Genomic DNA, 18,005 nt, shown 5'->3' on the forward strand with positions numbered 1-18,005 from the left:
CAATGTAGTTGTAAATACCCTCACTATTGTCACCAATGTGAACTTGTAGTCCTTAGAAATAATACAGGAATTTTAGTATATTTGTAGTCAAATTCCATATCTTGCATCCCTTTACGAGGCAACAGAAGAGAAATTAAACATCTATATTCAGATAATTTAACAGCACATGACAAAACATGCAAAATCTGGCTTTAGAATCCAATCTTAAATAAACCCTGGCAATAGGCACCCTTTTTCCATAGTTGCTAAATTAGCTAGCATTAACATTTAATACAAATAAGTTAGCTATCATAATAGAAAATTACTTACCAGAAAGAATAAAACCAGGCTTTTATAACACAGCATTTATTCTGTCCAAACACAAGATTACCAAATCAGTCTTAAAAAACGAACATTTTACGTTTGGAATTAAAAGATTGCATGATACATGCCAAAACACCAGGCTGGGATGAAAGCAGCAGTTACACCAGTTGAAAACCAAAACCTCTTCTCTTGCTGCTAGGCTGCTAATAACACACATCAGTTAATGCATCACTGATTTCTGCAGGCATTTTGCAACACGTGGGATTGTAGTTAACATCTGCAGCCACAAAGTATAACAAAGTCTGGATGTAGTTTATTCAGTAAAAACGGGACTACTTCTGCCTGGCAATCTTTGAAGTTGCTAACAAGAGTTACTCTACTTCAACAAGCTGAGCACATAACATCCTTTTACAAGCGTTACTGGAAAAAGCAACTACAAAGTGAGTCAGCAGAGCTGACAGGAAACCCAATTCCCAGATTTTTCTCATACAAAATACTATGCAGCAAGTACTTTTATGATTATTCATATCAAGAAGAGATACTGCACTGCTGCAAAACATACCCATGTCAGATTCAAGAAACCACTACTAAACTTCAGTGGATATAATGTGCTAATTCAGGCTTCCTAAGGGGTTGCCAGACTTCCTGTCTTCTCCAGCAGCAACAATCGCAATACAAACAGCATGCACAGTTATGTTTGAATAACTAAATATCCATTTTTCTGAACATGGGGACAGGAAGCTACCAGAGCTGGGGAAACTGTAGGTAAGCATTTAGCATTACCAGATGTTTTTGTTTGTTTTCTCTCTCTCACACACAATAATAAATATGAAGGAACTTATTGCTGATAGCTAACAGTAAAGCAAAATTTTATCCATGACTAGGAAAGAAGGTCTGACCTTTCACTTTTATAATCCAGCTATTACTGAATTAACTTTCTGTTGTTAACTTCACATTCATTGGGATTTTTTTTCCTTTCTACCTGCACATTAGTACTTCACAACTTCTTAACACACTCTTGTCTGAGCAGTTTGCAATCACTTCGATAATAAAGCTCTGTGGGACGCACACTTTTGCTTCCTTCATTTTTACAGAAATAGGGCAGTTCCACACAGGCAGAGGTTCTGAACCGCAAGGCAGATGCTTTCTCAACCAGCACTGGTAAAAGCGTTGCCTATTTACTTACAAAATTGAGACACCAAGAGGAAGAGCATTAAAAAACAAAAAAAAAACAAACAAAAAAAAACCCAAACCAAACCAAACACTAAACACTTGAGACAGAAATAAAAGAAGCCAAGAGTCTCCTGAACATCTGTAAAATCTCACATAAAAGCAGCAGTCTTTCCCTTTCATTACATACAAAGAAGCTCAATGTTAGAACAAGAATCAGTATTTTTAATGTTTTTCAAATATTTTGGCTGTGATTGTATGTGTATTCCGAGTTCTTTCATCTACGTGTAAGTGCAGTATGTCAAGAACAGTATGTGACTACTGAACAGAATTAAAATATCTTATTTATCCCAGAAATCTCTCTTCTCAAGAAAGCCACATGATACATTCAACAGTTTTATTTGGCTGCTACTTACTCTCCTATTCGTAGAAAGAATGCTGTAAGACAGAGACATTCCTATACTTGCCTTGTCCTATCAAGCACCATGTACGTGGAAGACTTTGGGCAAAATTTCTGTACATTCTGCAACTAATACACCAAAATACATTATTTTTTCTAATTTACCTACAGCCATTACCTAAACTCTAAAGTTACATATTACCAAAGACCGGTGTCATGCTTAAGAGTGCCTTGATAATTTAAGAACAGTAAACACAAAAGTAAGAAGCCTAGTGCTAATTTGCACAAGCTAAGACCAAAATGCATATCTTCAGGTGAATCTTCTGTACTGTATCTGCAAGAACTTTGGTACTAACAAAGTACACATAATACAAGCACTACTGTTTTGAACGATGACGTTAAAAAAATTTGTACCTTATAGAACGTCTAGAGAGATTAGATATTCAAAGGATTTACCATGATTTGTCTCATTCTAGAGCTTCTAAAGCGTTAGCTCTGTAAAATTAACAGAGAGGCTCACGATAAAGTGGCTCACAACAGAAAAGTCCACTGCTCATTTCTTCCACTCATTTCAACTGTTTCCCTGTTAGGGGTAGCGCTGGGGGATGGGGCACAGCTGCGAGGATACAGTACAACCAAGCTATCTTGAAGTCCCGGGGCTAGTTAACACTGACGTGCATTTAGGATGTAAAAATTCATTACCATGGTGTAACTCTGAGTCCTGAAGTTCATATTCCAACAAAAAGTTACTTTAAACCAAAATTAGACACTTCCTCTGGTTTGCCAAAAGCACAGCTTTTCATTCCATTATACTAGACGTCATCCCTAAGTTGTGTGAGAATGTTTACACTCTTTGTTGAGCTGCCTAGGTAGGCATTCTTAGGTGCTTTAAATACCATAAAAGAACAAGTCACCCCTCCTGCTGACTGGCTATATAGAAAGAGAGTCCTATCGCTCACGATAGCTAGATGGGTGATGTGCCGTGAACTTCCTAAGCACGCTGGCTGCAACAGATACATCCAGATGGACAGGAGTTTTCTGCTAGAAATCAGAAACAAGACTGATTATTTTTGTTACAAACTGTTATTTATTGAATGATACTATACTTAGCACAGAGATACAAATCGTGCATCAAGAAAAACTCACACTCTAAGTCATGATTTGGTCAATACATTCCAGAGAGAGATGAGAAGTTCACATTCAAAGTGAATTTTTGAAGTTTTGTTAACATTTGGGTTAGATTTAATGTATTCTATAGAATAGTTTGCTCTTCAGTTTATCCACTGCATAAAGCAGAGCTACAGCACAGAATCAAAGTTCCCTCAGCACTAAATGCCTCAAACCTTGACACTAAATGCATCTTCGAGCATCTTTGTATTTACAACCCAGATCCAAACACCAGAAATCTAGAGCTACCCTTCCCCCATGTCAGACATCTCAGTCAATTCTAAACATACCTAGTATGCATTATGCCTTATTAAACCTTCACAGCTTATCTATACTATACATCACTACTCATTAAACTCCCTAGAGAACTGTCCTTTTGCCTGCTGCTTTCCAAAGCATCGGATTTAATATTAAAAAAAAAAATAAATACAAACCCCACCCTCAAACCAGAACCTGCACGGAAACTACACCTAAACTAACAATCCTTTTCTGTCAAATTAGCACAATGGATGTCCTAACTATATTGACAGGTCCCTCCACTATTGCTTTGGATAAACTTAACATGGGTCTCGTAGCTGAGAGTGAGCACTATCAAACAGATGCTTATTACTTTGCTGAAAAATAACAGATCTGCATTACATTCAACCATGCATAAAACCTTATATAAGATGCCAAAATGTGAAACTAACGTTAAAAAAAAATATATGTAGTTTATTATAGGCTCCAGTTAGTAACTACTGTTTAGTAGTGTCAAAGCTAGCCCCTGAGAACAGTTCTCTTAGAGAACCTTTGACAGGTACAGGCGTGCTGCCCTGCGAGACCGCACCTTCAGAGAGCGTGTCATCGGGACGGAAGGGCTGGGCAAGGCTACGATCGCCCACACACGCACCCCGAAAAGCACTCAGCCCCGTCAACACTTAGTCTTCCCCTGTCCTTGCTGCGTCTTCCTGTGGAGAGATGACCTCAGCCGCCTGGCAAGAAGCCCGGCGGCCATCACAACCGCCAGGACCGTGTACAGCAGCGACCGGGCAGCGAAAGACGGTCACGTCCCCCTCGCCGGGCTTCATCCCGAATGCGTCATGGGCAGCAGGGGATGATTAATGGCGACAGAGTAACGCCTTCCTCGCAGGGAAGCGCGGCCACCCATGCCCCGCCCACGGGACCGGTGTGAGGGGAGAGCGGCACGGGCAGTGCCTACGGCCCCTACCTGCAGCCCCAGCGGTGTCTCTGCTGGGGCGCTCGGCTGCGACCGCCGCGAGCCGCCTCAGCGCCGCCGCTCGATTCCGAAGGGCTCCGGGGGAAGAGCAGCGGGGAACAGCCGCCGGCAGGCCCGCACCTCACGAGGCCGTTCGGCTCCTCCACGCCCTCTCGGCGGACAGTTCCGCCGGACGCCGCCAGAGGCGCCACCACCACCCCTCTATAGGCACCGGTTCACTTCCGGGTCTATCGCCGCCACCGAGCGTGAGAGGGAACGACGCGCTGGTTGAACCGTGGGGGAGAAACGAGGAAGCACCGCCTCTTTGGAGCGCGGGAGAGGAGGGAGAGAGAGGAGGAGGGAGACGAGCCCGTCACCGCTGCTGGCAGCTCCCCAGCCTCCCCCCGTGGGAGAGCCGCTGGCCACTCCCACTGCCTTCCTCCCGCGGCCTAAAATGGGAAAGAGCCGCACACAAAATGGCGCCGGGAGGCTGACCGCTGCGCATGCGCCCTGCGTGCCCCGGACCCCCGCCGCCGCTGCAGAACGCCGTGGCCAACCCCCCGTCGTCCCCCTCCCTCCCGCTTGTCCCCGCCCCACCGCGTCTCCAAGAGACGGCCCGCACCAATCAGGCAGTGCTGTTGTTCTTCCTGTCCCCCGATCGTGGCTAATCACCGCGCCCAGAGCTACATCCGGATCCAACTCCTACCAATCACCCGCAGGGGGACGCTGACTTCACTTCAATCTCCACCAATCGACTAGCGCTCCGAAGGAGAGCCAATTAAAAGACTCCGTAGCCCTACCTGCGTCAACAGCCGACCAATGCCCTCTCTCGGCCGCCCTGTGTCCAATGGGGGTGCTGTCCGCGGCGCCCAATCCGGGTGGGGCAGAGCACCCGGGGCGTCACGAGGAGGCCAATGGGAGTTCAAGCAGGACAGATTCTGCTCAACAGCTTGTTATTGGGCTCGTCGCTGCTGATTTGGTGCGAGTCCGGGCTGGAGAGGGTGGAGCGGGGCCGCGCTCAGCCGCCGCCGCTCGCGGGGCTGTCGTCGTCTCGGAGGGGGCCGCGGCGCCGCGGGAGCCCCGCGCTGCCCACTTCGCTCCGAGTTTCCAGGTAGGAGGCGGCGAGGGTGGCGGGAACGCCTCAGCAGCTGCAACTCCACCGCCGTCCCGGGGAAGGGGACGTGGAGCGGCGCCCGGAGCTCCCCCATCACTTGCCCCCCCCCACCCCGCACCATCCCGTGAGGGAACGGGGACGCCCGCCGCTCCCCTCACAGCGGGGACGGGGACTCCCTTTCCCGCCGAACTCCGCTCCGTGCCCCTTTTGAGCGCCCCGGCTGCCTTCCCCCCGTCGCTGCCCCGACGCTTGGCGTTGGGGACCGCCCGCCCGCGCCGCCCTCCATCCTCAGCCGTGCGGCGCCGGCCCGCCCTCGCTCCACCTCCCCCTGCCCCGGCCCGGGGGCTGCGGCGGGTGTCCGGAGGCGGGGGGGGGGGCGGGGGCGGGGCGGTGGAAGCGAGAAGTCCGCCCGGCCGGCGGCGGAGGGGGGGTGGAGAGGAGGGGGTGGCGGGGCGTCCCTCCGTGGGCAGCAGAAAGTTGTGAGGGCCGAGGAGTGCCGGGAAAGGTAGCGGCGGCGGGCCTGCGTCGGGTTTCCCTCCCGGCTTGAACGCCTGCCCCGTTCTCTCCGCCCTGAGGTGGGGAGCGGGAGCAATGGCGACGTGACATACAGAGGGGGCCGCCGGGCGGGAAGCGGCGGGCGGGGGCCCTGTCCGCCTCCCTCCCTCCGCGGCCCGGCGGGGCTGGGACGGAGCGGCGGCTGCCGCGCGCCCGCGCTGGCCTCTCCTTGCGGCCCGCTGCCCCCTCACGGGGAGACCCCACGCTCTCGCGGCTCAGCCTTCACCGTCGTCCCCCCCCCCCCCCCGACCCCCTTCATGTTTTGCAGTGTTTTCTCGTGTGCTCGCGGGGAGGAGAAGACTGAGCTGGAATCCCTCAAATAACCTTTAAAGATGAAGGTAGGTGTACTCCGGAGCGGGGAAGGGCTCCCTTTCCCCCCCGCGGCTGGCTGCTCTGGCATTTTCATTTTTTTAATCGCCTGTCTGGGCAAAGCAACAGTAGGATAACGCTGGCCGGGGTCTCGGTGCATGCTGCAAATCCTGGTTTTGCCCTCCAGCCGAGGTGTGGGTGAGCGGAGCTCTTACCGTCTCGCAGAAGTCGTCTTAAAATTCATAACGTCTTTGAGTTGTTGTCCTTTGGGCTACGGTCTTTAAATACTTCCTGTATCAGCAGCTGCTTTTTCAAGTTTGCAGAACGTCAACTTTTGTCCTGCCTTAACTGTTGCTGGTTTTTTTTTCAGTACAAAGGCTTAAGAGTTACAGTATAATTCACAAGAGAGAAAAACGTTTTTGCCTTTAGAATTGAAGAAATAATAACAATTAAATAAAAACCCCGACACCCATAACAGAAAAACAGTTATTTAATATTCTGAGCTGATTTCCTGTCTTGATAGACATTTTCAATGTGGTAATTTTGTCCTTGTTTATCAGTTGCCCCAAGTGTAATAAAGTGGAATGTTGAGTAATAAAGTCCAGATTAAGGAAAACATGATGAAAACCATTTTTTTTCTTAAAATGCATAAGCAATTAAGCTTTGATAAAGGCATTTCAGAAAAGAGAAATACTAGTTAACAGCTGTTTGAAAGATTACAACAAATTTCTCTAGAGATCTTCTATTAGTCAGAAAGAAAAAAAATAATCCTATCTATAGAATGTTATATACTTAATTGTAAGTATTGGGATAAGAGCAATCACAAATGTTTTAAATAACGGGTATCATTTCATTGCTCATACCTGAAAAAAAGTACAACTATCTTTTATACTGCCTTTTTGCAATTGAAATATTTTCTGTATGTGCTGTATCAGAATGATGTGAATTAACAGTCACTCCTATACGTTATTACCTTTTTTGTAAGGAGGTGGTTCCACATGTGGGTTCAATACCTTCAGAGATACTTCTGGGAGAGTACTTAGGCTGACAAAATCGGCTGGGGGGATGACGGGGACAGTTTCATTGCCTTACTAAGCTCTGTGCTAACACGCTCCCCAGAGGTGGTCTCAAAACCAGCATAGGTCTGGAGATACCTTGCACATAGAAAGTGCCAAGAGGAAAAGGTGGTGCTTGTTCTCACTGTCTCTGGATATAGCTTGCATTGCCCGTCTAAACCTGGGACAAACACTCATCCCAGAGCTGGGCTCAGAAGCAGCAAATGTATAGCAATTACTCCCACATAGAAACTGCCCGGAGGAAAAAGTTGTGTTTCTTCTCACTGTCTCTGAGTACAGCTTACATAGCCTGACAAAATCGGCTGGGTGGTGGTGGTCACCACTGGTAAAACAAAACTTCTGTAACTTGTTGGTTTCAAGAACAGTCTGATTGTAGTTCTGAGTACAGGTGGTGTTGTATCACTTAAGAGTCAATAGGTTTAAAAGTATAGATGGAGAATTAAATATATAATGATGTAGCTGGAAAAGTAAATGAGAAGAACTAAACTTTGTTCTTATTTTCTCTTCTTAATAGGCAGCAGATGAGCCTGCCTACCTGACAGTGGGAACTGATGTCAGTGCCAAGTACCGTGGTGCCTTCTGTGAGGCAAAGATTAAGACAGTGAAAAGGCTTGTGAAAGTCAAGGTAGTGTACTGTTGTTGTTGCTGATTTTATTAGAGCACTGTGTTGAGAGGACTGTCAGAGGAGATCGTAGTCCTGAAGATTAGGAAATGTTCATCACCCCACTGTATGGGTTTTAAAGAACACTTGAATGTTTTTTTTCATATTTTGGTGTTGAGTTTGGGGTGGGTTTTGTTTGTTTTTTGTTCTCTTGGGGCTGGTGTCTTTTCTATTTTTCTAGGAGCATGCTGGAACAAGAATGAGCTTTCAGATTACCTGTTCTTGCTACTTATTTCCTGATGATGGTTGTCTTCTGTTTAAGAATGCATCAGTTTCACAGCAGTCAGTTCTGATGTCACAAGGGAGAGAATTATGACTTTACATGAATAATGAGTAAGAGTAACCTCTTCAGATGCAAAAGTTCCATTTCGTTCCAGCTGACATTCTCAGTTTTATAGCTCTGAATTTAAGAGGCAATGCCAAAATAAATCAACATAAGAGCAAAAATGGTGGCAATAATTAGTTTCTTAGACCAGGTTTTAGAAATGTCCAGGATAAAATTTGTTAAGTTTCAGCATCTTGACGCTGCTTCTAAAACTGTGCTCTGGCTGTAGCTGAGTTTCTGCACATGCATAGTACTGGTGCATAATATTCATCCACGTTTACAGGTCTTAGGCCAAAACAAACAAAAAGGAAAATAATTATTTTGATTTTGCAGTACTGTTGTTGATGCTAATATAGGAAAACAAAACTAAAATGTAATTAACTAAAAGTTAAGAATTAAAAGGGTATATATAGAAATTTCTATATATACTATATATATGTCTATAGTATATACAGAAATTGTTCTGCTCTGTTTTGTCAAAATCCTCCCACTTCCTACTTTCTTGTCTACTGTCCAGGATATGTAAATAATGCTTTAGTGACTTGAAAACCCCTAACAAATAGAGATGAAAGCTGCTTCTTATAACTATACATCTAAGTTTTCATGTGTTTTAATGCTTAGATCAAATAGAACAAGCTATCAGCCTCTTCAGTTACACGCATAGATCGTATCACTTTATCAGAGTGCTTTTCATGATTAGAAAAAAAACCCGCAGTTTAGACCTCGGAGTCTTTTTCCCTGCTCTTAATGAGTACTTTTAGAAATTTGTGATGTTCTGTGAAACGTGTGTTAGTGAGAAGCTCCGTAGGAAGCAGCGTGCTGCCCTTCCTGGTCTGATGTCCTTGATTTTGTATCTGCAACTTTGGTCTGATAGAGTTATTTAGACTGTTGATAGGTGTGAGTTTCTTTCTCTCGTTAAAATTATATGGTTTATTACTCCTTTGTAACATTTGGAGTATATGAGGCTGCTGTGACTTGGTGGAAATTCCTGTCACTGTATCTCAATTATATTCTAACAATTGAAGTTTTAACAAGCTAAGCCTGATATTGTAATTAAGACCCTGGCATGCTTGCCAAGAGTGCAAAGAGTTGAAAAAGTCCAGTAGTCTTTCCTGAGTAGCAGGACAATTTGTATTCATCTCAATGCCGATACAAAATTTTAAATAAAAATTGCATAAACTGCATTATTAACCCATATATGTGTTAATACCAGCACTATTTTAGCATACCATTAGTGTTCTATTTATAAATACAGGCAGCTACACTGTAGACTATGGTTGGGGGGTAATTGGGGGAGCTAGAAAACTGGACATCTTTCTAGGTGGCAAGGAAGCTGCTGGAACTTTTGATTCCTGGAAAAAAAAGGAATTTTGGATATTTTTTTTTTATTAAAACACCATAGAAGTTTTTGCTATAACAAACAGCAGTGAAACCGTTAGTAGCATTGACATCTAAATATTAATCTTTTTTGTTTCTAACTGAGTCTCTGCAGACTCGGGCATTCACATTGTATAGGTTTACATCCACTTTGTCTCATTGCTGTGACTTTCTCAAACGTAGGATTTTTAAAAGGAGAAGCACAATTTACTTGCACTGTAACTGATCCTTATTTTCATTACACTTGCAGTGATTCACATCTTTACCATAAACACTTTCTCTTGCTTGAGGTAGCAGGAATGGTGGTATTGTGGTCGGTTCGGTGATTTTTTGATACATATTTATCTCATATATATATATATAAAAATATATATTTGTATTTATATAAAAATATATATTTCTATTTATATATACATATATATTTTAATATATATTTAATAAAGAGATTTTTTTATTTTGGTTGTAGTTTAGTACTCTGTGTGTTGTTCGTAAAGTGCTATGGTTGAAGAGAGAAAAAGCCTGCTTAATCTTCTGATCTGGAAGCCCAGTTCCAGGTGTGCCCTGGATTGCATCAATATCCAAACTCACAGCAAAACGTATTTTCTTTTCCTTGGAATGGCTGGTGTTTGATTTGCCCTGTTACTAAACGTTGGTGAATGTTTCGGATTAAATATTAAATGTGATACCTGGGGCTTCCTGAGTGTTAAAGTATTCATGCTAAGTGTTTTGTGTTCTATAATGTTTGAGTCCATTTGATTGATAAAGATCTTGTTTTCCAAAATATTATTATATATACAGTTCCATGGGCTTTTTCTATGCTATTAAGATATATGTATATAAATGTTTATGAATGTCTTTCAGGTGGTCCTTAAGGGGGATAACTCAACTCAGTTAGTGCAGGATGACCAAGTGAAAGGACCTCTAAGAGTATGTATATTGCTTGCCTTTTTCTTGTTATCACATAATTAATTTGTAAAATTCTGATGCCGTTTATGTGAGTACCTGTTCTACAGAATTTAAATCAACAGGAGGAGGCCTATTGCTTTAGATTGGATTGATCCCTAAGTAATTAGTCTTAACTCTTCTAGTTTATACAGGCTGTGCTTCTCCATGTCGTATACTTCATATGCAAACAGTTTTGCACACACAATTGTTTTTGTATCTTCCTATAAGATACAAAACTTCTTTTATGTAATGAAACTTTGAAACTTCTTATAAGTAATGGAGAGCTTGATTACGAAGCTAAGTTCAAGCCTGATAGACATACGGTTGCTCTAACTGTGTTTTAAAAGACTTGATGTATTTTATATAAAAATATATGTTGGTTTGTATTTTTACATGTAACAGTTGTCTGCTAAAATACATAGCTGCATTATAAAACGGTGACTGCAAATAGAGCTCTAGAGCAGATCATCTTTTTTTTTTGTCTTTGTTTTTTCCCTAGCTACTGCAAGAACACCAATGTTGTATGCTGCTACTGAAATCAGCTACTGACTTAGTTGACAGTATAACAATGTTAAAATATAAGAAATAGTAGTCATTGAATGCATATCAGTAATAGAATAATAATTACTTTGACTGAATATTTGAATGTTTATTTCCAGTTAGCCTTCTGTTCATGTAAGTCATGCTGAAATTAGATCTTCTGAGTTTTACTGCTTTACTTGCAATTCAGCCTTCATACTTAAGAATGTTTGTTCTTACCCCCTAAGTAACTAAACTTTACAAAGTACCATTTAATTAAAATGAGTCTTTAAACAAAAAAAAAAAAGTAGCTTGCCAGAAGAATTAATGCCTACGTGTGTTTCCCCATTATGTGAGTTTGGGATTACATGTAACCTTGAGATGCTCCTTTGCAGGTTGGTGCAATGGTTGAAACCAAAATGCCTGATGGATCCTTTCAAGAAGCTGTTATCAGCAAGTTGACAGATGCTAGTTGGTATACTGTAGGTGAGTAAACACTTCCTTTCATTTAGGGTCTCTAATCTTTGAACACTATGTTTCTAATAATAGGTAATAATGTAAGCAATTATATTTTGTATTGTAAAATCAGAGCTAGATTTTGTAGGGAACTTCTTAAAGTCTTTCAAGTCTTGTTTCCTTTTCTTTTAAGGTAGGATAATAATTATTTGATGTTCAGAGGGGCTGTTGTAAAGGTTGCAACCTGCAAAGGTTGCAGGGCTGAGCAGTTAGGTTTTATTTGGCACAACGTCTGTATACTGATATTAGTGTCACTCCCTGGAATTCAAAATGATTTTTGCAGATTTTAAGACTAAACCTTGTAATTGCACCTCTAGCTGAAAATCTGTGGCATGTAATGAATGACTGAAATGCAAGCCTTCTTTCACTATGTGCAATCTTATACGTAAGAAAAACATGGGGAGCACCACTATGCATTCTGAAGTCATTCCTCCATTTTTTTGTAGAGTTGACGGTTGTGTTTTGTATGAAACAACAGAAAGAGCTTTGCAAGCACCTGTCCTTTTTTGCACAATTTTCTTACACCAGTGGAGCATTGTATTCAGTAATAGCATGGAGGGAATGTGCTCCTCTTAATTGTCCTGTGCATGCTGCTCTTTGGCATTGCTTCTGAGATTGGTACTCTCAAATTTAAACCGTTTCTTTCTTACTAGCTGCCTTGTGTACCAAATGTATTCAGCTTTACTTCATAATCTTTTGTACTCTCTTGAGAAGTCCTCCATTAGATGAAGTGTCAATTATTTTGATTCATGAACCCCTCTTTTTAGAATATAAAGACGATATTTTCAGTAATCCAATGTTTCCATTGCAGTAGGTGAGGTTATGTCATCTTTGTTGGGATCAGGATAAGGCAGATAATTTGGAAGGATTTACTACTTCATGATTATTATTGTTATTTTGTGCTTTAAATATAAACCAGTTGACTTACCGGTCGACAAAGCTCACTGCTCTTTGCGTTTTTTGTCAAGATTTTAACATTGCTGTAAAATTGTAGGATACGTCAGGTCAGGGAGGAAAGGCAGGATTATTTTGGAGTGCAGAAGATGTAAAATCTACTTGGTTTAGTACTATGAGGTAACATACCTAATGAAGAACACTGGACCTTCAACTTTGGTTTATATTGACTTAAAGATTCACGGTTCTGATACAGAAGAGATAAGAAACACAGTCTTGCACTAATAAGTTCATGGTTTATGAATTATCATTTCAATTTTAAAACTCTTACTTATTTTAGTTTTGAAGTAGTATTTTTAGCTAATTCTGTTTGAATTCGGACCAGAAGATGTACATCAATAAACTAACCCTGCATATTCCTGCTTCAGTGATTAAAATCAGCTTTAAACTGTTCATTGATAAAACAAACATATTTGTCTCTTTTTTTTTCTTTTGATCAGTACACTTCTGCCAAAAATCTTTACTTGATGAGCAGGTAATTTGTACGGTGAATACATGCTCTGCCCTGTATTAGTGGATTGTTGTTTAGATTTAGTAAGTTGTTGAACTCTTCCCCACTAATGTAAGAGATAAATAGTGCATGCCATGATTTTTACTTTATTAAATAAAGTGCAGTTCCTCAGAAACTTGAACCAGTGGATTAATTTATTGTCATTTTCTTTCTCCCCAAAATATTTTTTGACAGGTGGGAAAATAAACTCATGTTTGCCATATGCAAATGTATTAAGACGGCTATGATTTCGTAAAAATTTGGAGCTGGGGGGGGTATGTGGGATTTAAGTAATCTTATGGTACGTTAACATGCAGTACTGTAATATGGCATGTAGAGTATACCTATGACTATGAAAATACAGTTGTAATATATTGGAATTGTATTTAGATCTTATGAATGGTTTTGTGAGTTGTGTGTGGTGGTGTGCTTATTGGTATTGAAAGCACAGGTAACATTGACCGAACTAAGCAGATTGTAAAGTTCCGGGTCATTAAAAAAAAAAAAAAAAATTATTTTACTTTAAAATTGGGGAAGTGTTCTAGGTTGACTACAGAAACATTGAGATGTGAAAAATAAGCCTTATCTTTTGCCTGCTGCTTCCATTGTGTTTTAAGTTGTGGATGGATATTAGATGTACGTTCATGTTGCTGTGAAGCAAACAGAGTTGAATTGGTTCCCTTTTAATAGATGGTGGGCCATGCTACTTGGCGGTCTTATTGACTGATTCAGTCAAAGCTAAAAACTTGAGAAGGAAGTGGATTAAACAGCCTTTGGGTTTCTAGAATGTCTTCTTGATGTGATCAGGCTTGAGATGGAAAGTATACAGCAAAGCTGGTGTTTCAGTAATATGTGCTTTTCCTGTACTATTTATTTTCTGTGTTACGTAGCATCTCTTTCTCAGTGATCTAAAAGTAGACTGATACAGATAGGGAAACGATACAAACACTTTCAAAGTATTAAGTACAAATATCTAAAAAATCCACCAAAACAAATTGCATGTATGACTAGTGAGAAGTAATGATGTTCACATTTGCAAATCAGGTTCTCTGCTTCAGATAGGTATCTAAAGAAGAAGAAAAGTCAGCTGAAACAACTTTGCTTTGTTCAGTAAGGTGAGACAGTAGAAATGCTGAGTTTGCCACCAACATAATGAAAGAGCCCCAATGATGCTCAGTTAGTCTGTTTTAAAAGTATCTCCTGTATATTGGTGGTGTTCATGTACCCAAAATAAATAAGGATTTATTTTTATTGTAGCTGCCATGGAATCACTTTTTCACCTATTTTTACATAATAGTGATGCTACTGTAGCCATTTAGTTGTATTGAAATTTTCAGCTGTGATTTGGAAATACTTTTGAAACAAATTTTTCAGTGTAAGCAGGTGAAGAAAAAATGCTGTTTGGAGTGAAAGTTTAACAATGTCTAGAAATGTCATGGCACAAGTCAGCCCTCTCATCTGCTCAGTTGCATCTGAAGTGGGATGACAGTAATGGCATTTTAAGTTCTTTGGGTAGCAAATGGCTCAGTTGGATGTTTTAATCTTTAAAATGCAATTTTTTAAAAATGAACTTACTTAATTTACAAATCTTAAAGTGCTGCATTGATGCTTTTGAAGTACTGAATATATTGCTAGGTGATAATTGCATAGCATTAGAACGTCCATCAGATCTGCTTTCAGCTGAGCCAGGTTTGAATTATGGCTTACTTAGCATACTATCCACCTGATTCTCTGTTAACTTGTAAAGTGCTTCAGGTAATTACTGAAATGTCTGAAATGACTAAAAAAAAAAAACCCCAAAACACAAAAAAACCCCAAAAAAACCAAAACCAAAAAACAAACCCACAATCCAGACCGCACCTTACAAAGTGCATAGTTGTATTTTTCTTCTTTCACATTCTATCTGGAATCTTACAAGCATTACCAGAATTTCAGAAAACAGAAATATTTATGTATATGTTCTTTAAGGAAACACTTTTGTATCCCGTCTGTACAGAACTAGAAGCAATGTAATATCTATATAAAAGTGAGAAATAGTATTTCAATTGAACAAGCATCCAAAGAGTTGCTGTTAGAATTGCCTTTTTTTTTTATTGCCCCATCAAAACAAAAGTGTTGTCTCTCTTTTGGCAAAACTCAGGTCAATAATCTGTATATGTTTAGATCTTGTTAAGTGTATGTAATTTAACCTGTCTATAACTTTAAACAAAACAAAAAAACAGATAAATACCTTGAGCCTTGTGCCTTTTATTTTGCTAGATAAAATCACGGAAAAGTTTTTCTAAAGAGAGAAAGAAAACGTGTTAACTTTAAGAATTTTTGCTCTGCAATGAGTAGGAAATAGGAAAAAAGCCCTGAACAGTGAGAGGCATTTGCAGTTTCTAGCAGACCTTGCTGTCAACAGTAGGACTTCATATACTGTTTAGAGTGAAAAGGATTTATTTTTTTAGAATTATGGCTTTTGGGCTTCATCTAGTATTTTTAGATAAGAGAAGACATGTCTTTTATCCTTCTAAAAGTTATCATGAAATGGCAGAATATTTTGACATAAATAGTAAAGAATTTATTTTTCTCATTCTTTTCAACACTGCATGAGTCTGCAAAGCCAACAGAGTTTTTCCTTTTTGGCTCTAATACGGAGTCGTACATTAACATGGCCCAACTTTGCCTGTGCTGTAAGCCAGACACCACTTGAGACACCTCTGTGAGCCCCATACCTCTCTGCTTATTCTGCTCTCCGGCCTCACATGGTCGTAACTTCCTCCTCTCATGCAGTTGCTGTGGCAGTTTGCAGGGAATGGTGAGAGAGTGTGTGCTGAGAGGATTTAGATGCTGAGTGCTCATCCTTGTGCCAGTGAGGTTTTAGGTAGTCTGCTTGAGTTGTTCTGAAAAGGAAGTATAATCTCAGCCACCAGTTGCATCGCTCTGGGGTACTGCATTTGGGAGGGCAGGTGACAGAAATGAAAGGTAAAAAAGTATTTGGTTCCAGTCCTCTTTCATGTTGCATGGATTTTGAAAATTCTGATTCATTAAGTGAGAATATTTATCAGAAAACCAACCAACCAACTCCTGAGGACTTTCAGGAGCAGGATTGCTATTTATAGTCACATTTTCCTATTTTTCAAATAAGTTTTACTCTTCTGATGCTGTATGGAGATATCTGTGCTAACAGGAAAAATTGACTTGATCCTGGCTCCACTACAACTTTAAGATCCTACCATGCCTTTTTCCTGTATGATGATAAAAGCTATCAGTGCCGCAACAGTCAATTTATTTCATCCATGCCACAGGCTTGTCGGTTTGTCTTTTTATAACTTGAACAGCACACTTTTAGTAAGTGGCAAGGCGCTAGTCATGTTTGTGTGGCTGGTTTGACAGTTCTTCCCAGCATCCTGTTGAGTTCTACATCCCAGAAGCATCACTTCATCTCCTGGCTGTGCATGTGTCATCCAGGAATCCAAAACAAGTGTGGCAGGGGAAGTGTACAGTTGCCCCACTTTGCTCTGTACCACCCTGACCCACCATAGATTTGTTATTTCTGTCTTCAAAATGTTGCTTGGGTGGATTTTGAGGAAACACTGTATTTACCTGGAGTCCTTCAGTAGGACATGTTGTTGTTTAAGTGCACCTGTGGCACATAGGAACTCTGCAGTAGCTGTGTTGATAGCTTTCTGGAGAATCTAGGAAAAAATAGTAGCACCACACTTTGTGCTTACACGTGTTTAGGCAACATGCAGGTAGAAGAGCAGATGTGATAGTGAAAAAGTGTATTAACTGAACTTTGTTGCAATTCAACTGCATAGAGCCTTTGGTTATAAAACCATCTTTATCACAATGTGGACTGAGTGTTTAAAAAAAAAGTACAAAGAATACTGTAGGGAAAGCAAGGAAGGAGATTTTTTTTTAAAAAAAATCTATATGTAAAGATAGTAAGATGACTAACATCTCAGAAAAAAAGCAGTTTCAGAAAGCGGGTTTTTGTTTCTAAGGTGATAACCTTCTATGAGTAGACTCAGAGGTCACGCTTCTGTGTTTCAATGATATTTAATGTACTTTTCTAAGAGGAACTGAAGCTCATTTAAAACGACTTGTTTTTTTTTTTTCTCCAATTAGAGTTCTATTGCCTCTTCAGTAGCACAATACACTGCAGTATCTTGCTTTTAAGCCCTCTTACAGTGATCAATTGGTAGTTAGTACAGTCCTTGCCTATTAGGTCATTCAACAAGTATTGCATGACTCTTTGTACTTTCTATATTGTTTCCACAGCTGAAAAACAAAAAAAACTTGCATACGTTTATCAAGACATTCATAGATAGGATTTCTGATAGCTTGCAAATTACTACTTTGTCAGGCAGCCACTGAAAATAATTCAGCGTGCATAGTGACACTAGAGCAGTTTCTACTTCTTGGTATGTACTTCATTGTTTTGGTAAATTTTAAAGTTTCTGAATGGGGTGGGAAATGAGGGGAAAAAATGTTTACTTGCTGTGCAGTGTAGAATTTCTCCTCCTTTGGGCAGCAACACACTTGTTGGGTTTGAACAACATAACTTGTTGGATTTGAAGTTAGCAAGCAGATGCAGCTTTGAGGGTTGTTTTCCCTGTTTACTTGTCTATTACAGGACTGCCTTGTTCTGGTAACACTGATTGCTCTGTGTATAAGTAATATGATAAATATTATAAGGATATTATTGCTAGTGTCCTGCTATATTCTCCTTTTTCTTTGCTTTTTTTTTAATCTTAGTGATGTTTATAAACAAGATGTAGTTAAATTGATCTGCAGTATTTTGTGGGAGGCTTCTTCACAGTTCCTAAAATGATTTTGATTAGTCGTCTTGTTAATATTTCTTCCGTAAATAAATGAGAACTAATGTTGAGACAGTGGTTTTGTTAGTTTTATTTTTGTTAATGGCATATACAGGCCTGCTTC

At 40.7% G+C, this 18,005-nt stretch overlaps 1 protein-coding gene across 2 annotated transcripts in view; it reads left to right on the forward strand.

Annotated features, from left to right (window-relative positions):
* Positions 1-4,992: 4,992 nt before the first annotated feature.
* Positions 4,993-18,005, forward strand: part of ARID4A (AT-rich interaction domain 4A) — a 50,635-nt gene continuing 37,622 nt past the window's right edge. For both annotated transcript variants that reach the window (XM_074583634.1, XM_074583635.1), the window contains exons 1-5: positions 4,993-5,346; positions 6,173-6,242; positions 7,804-7,914; positions 10,514-10,579; positions 11,512-11,602. In XM_074583634.1, coding sequence (XP_074439735.1) covers positions 6,237-6,242; positions 7,804-7,914; positions 10,514-10,579; positions 11,512-11,602 — 274 coding nt within the window. In that variant the 5' untranslated portion in view covers positions 4,993-5,346; positions 6,173-6,236. The remainder of the gene's footprint in view (positions 5,347-6,172; positions 6,243-7,803; positions 7,915-10,513; positions 10,580-11,511; positions 11,603-18,005) is intronic.

Source organism: Larus michahellis, chromosome 4 (genome assembly GCF_964199755.1).
Source record: "Larus michahellis chromosome 4, bLarMic1.1, whole genome shotgun sequence".
NCBI classification, from domain to species: Eukaryota; Metazoa; Chordata; class Aves; order Charadriiformes; family Laridae; genus Larus; species Larus michahellis.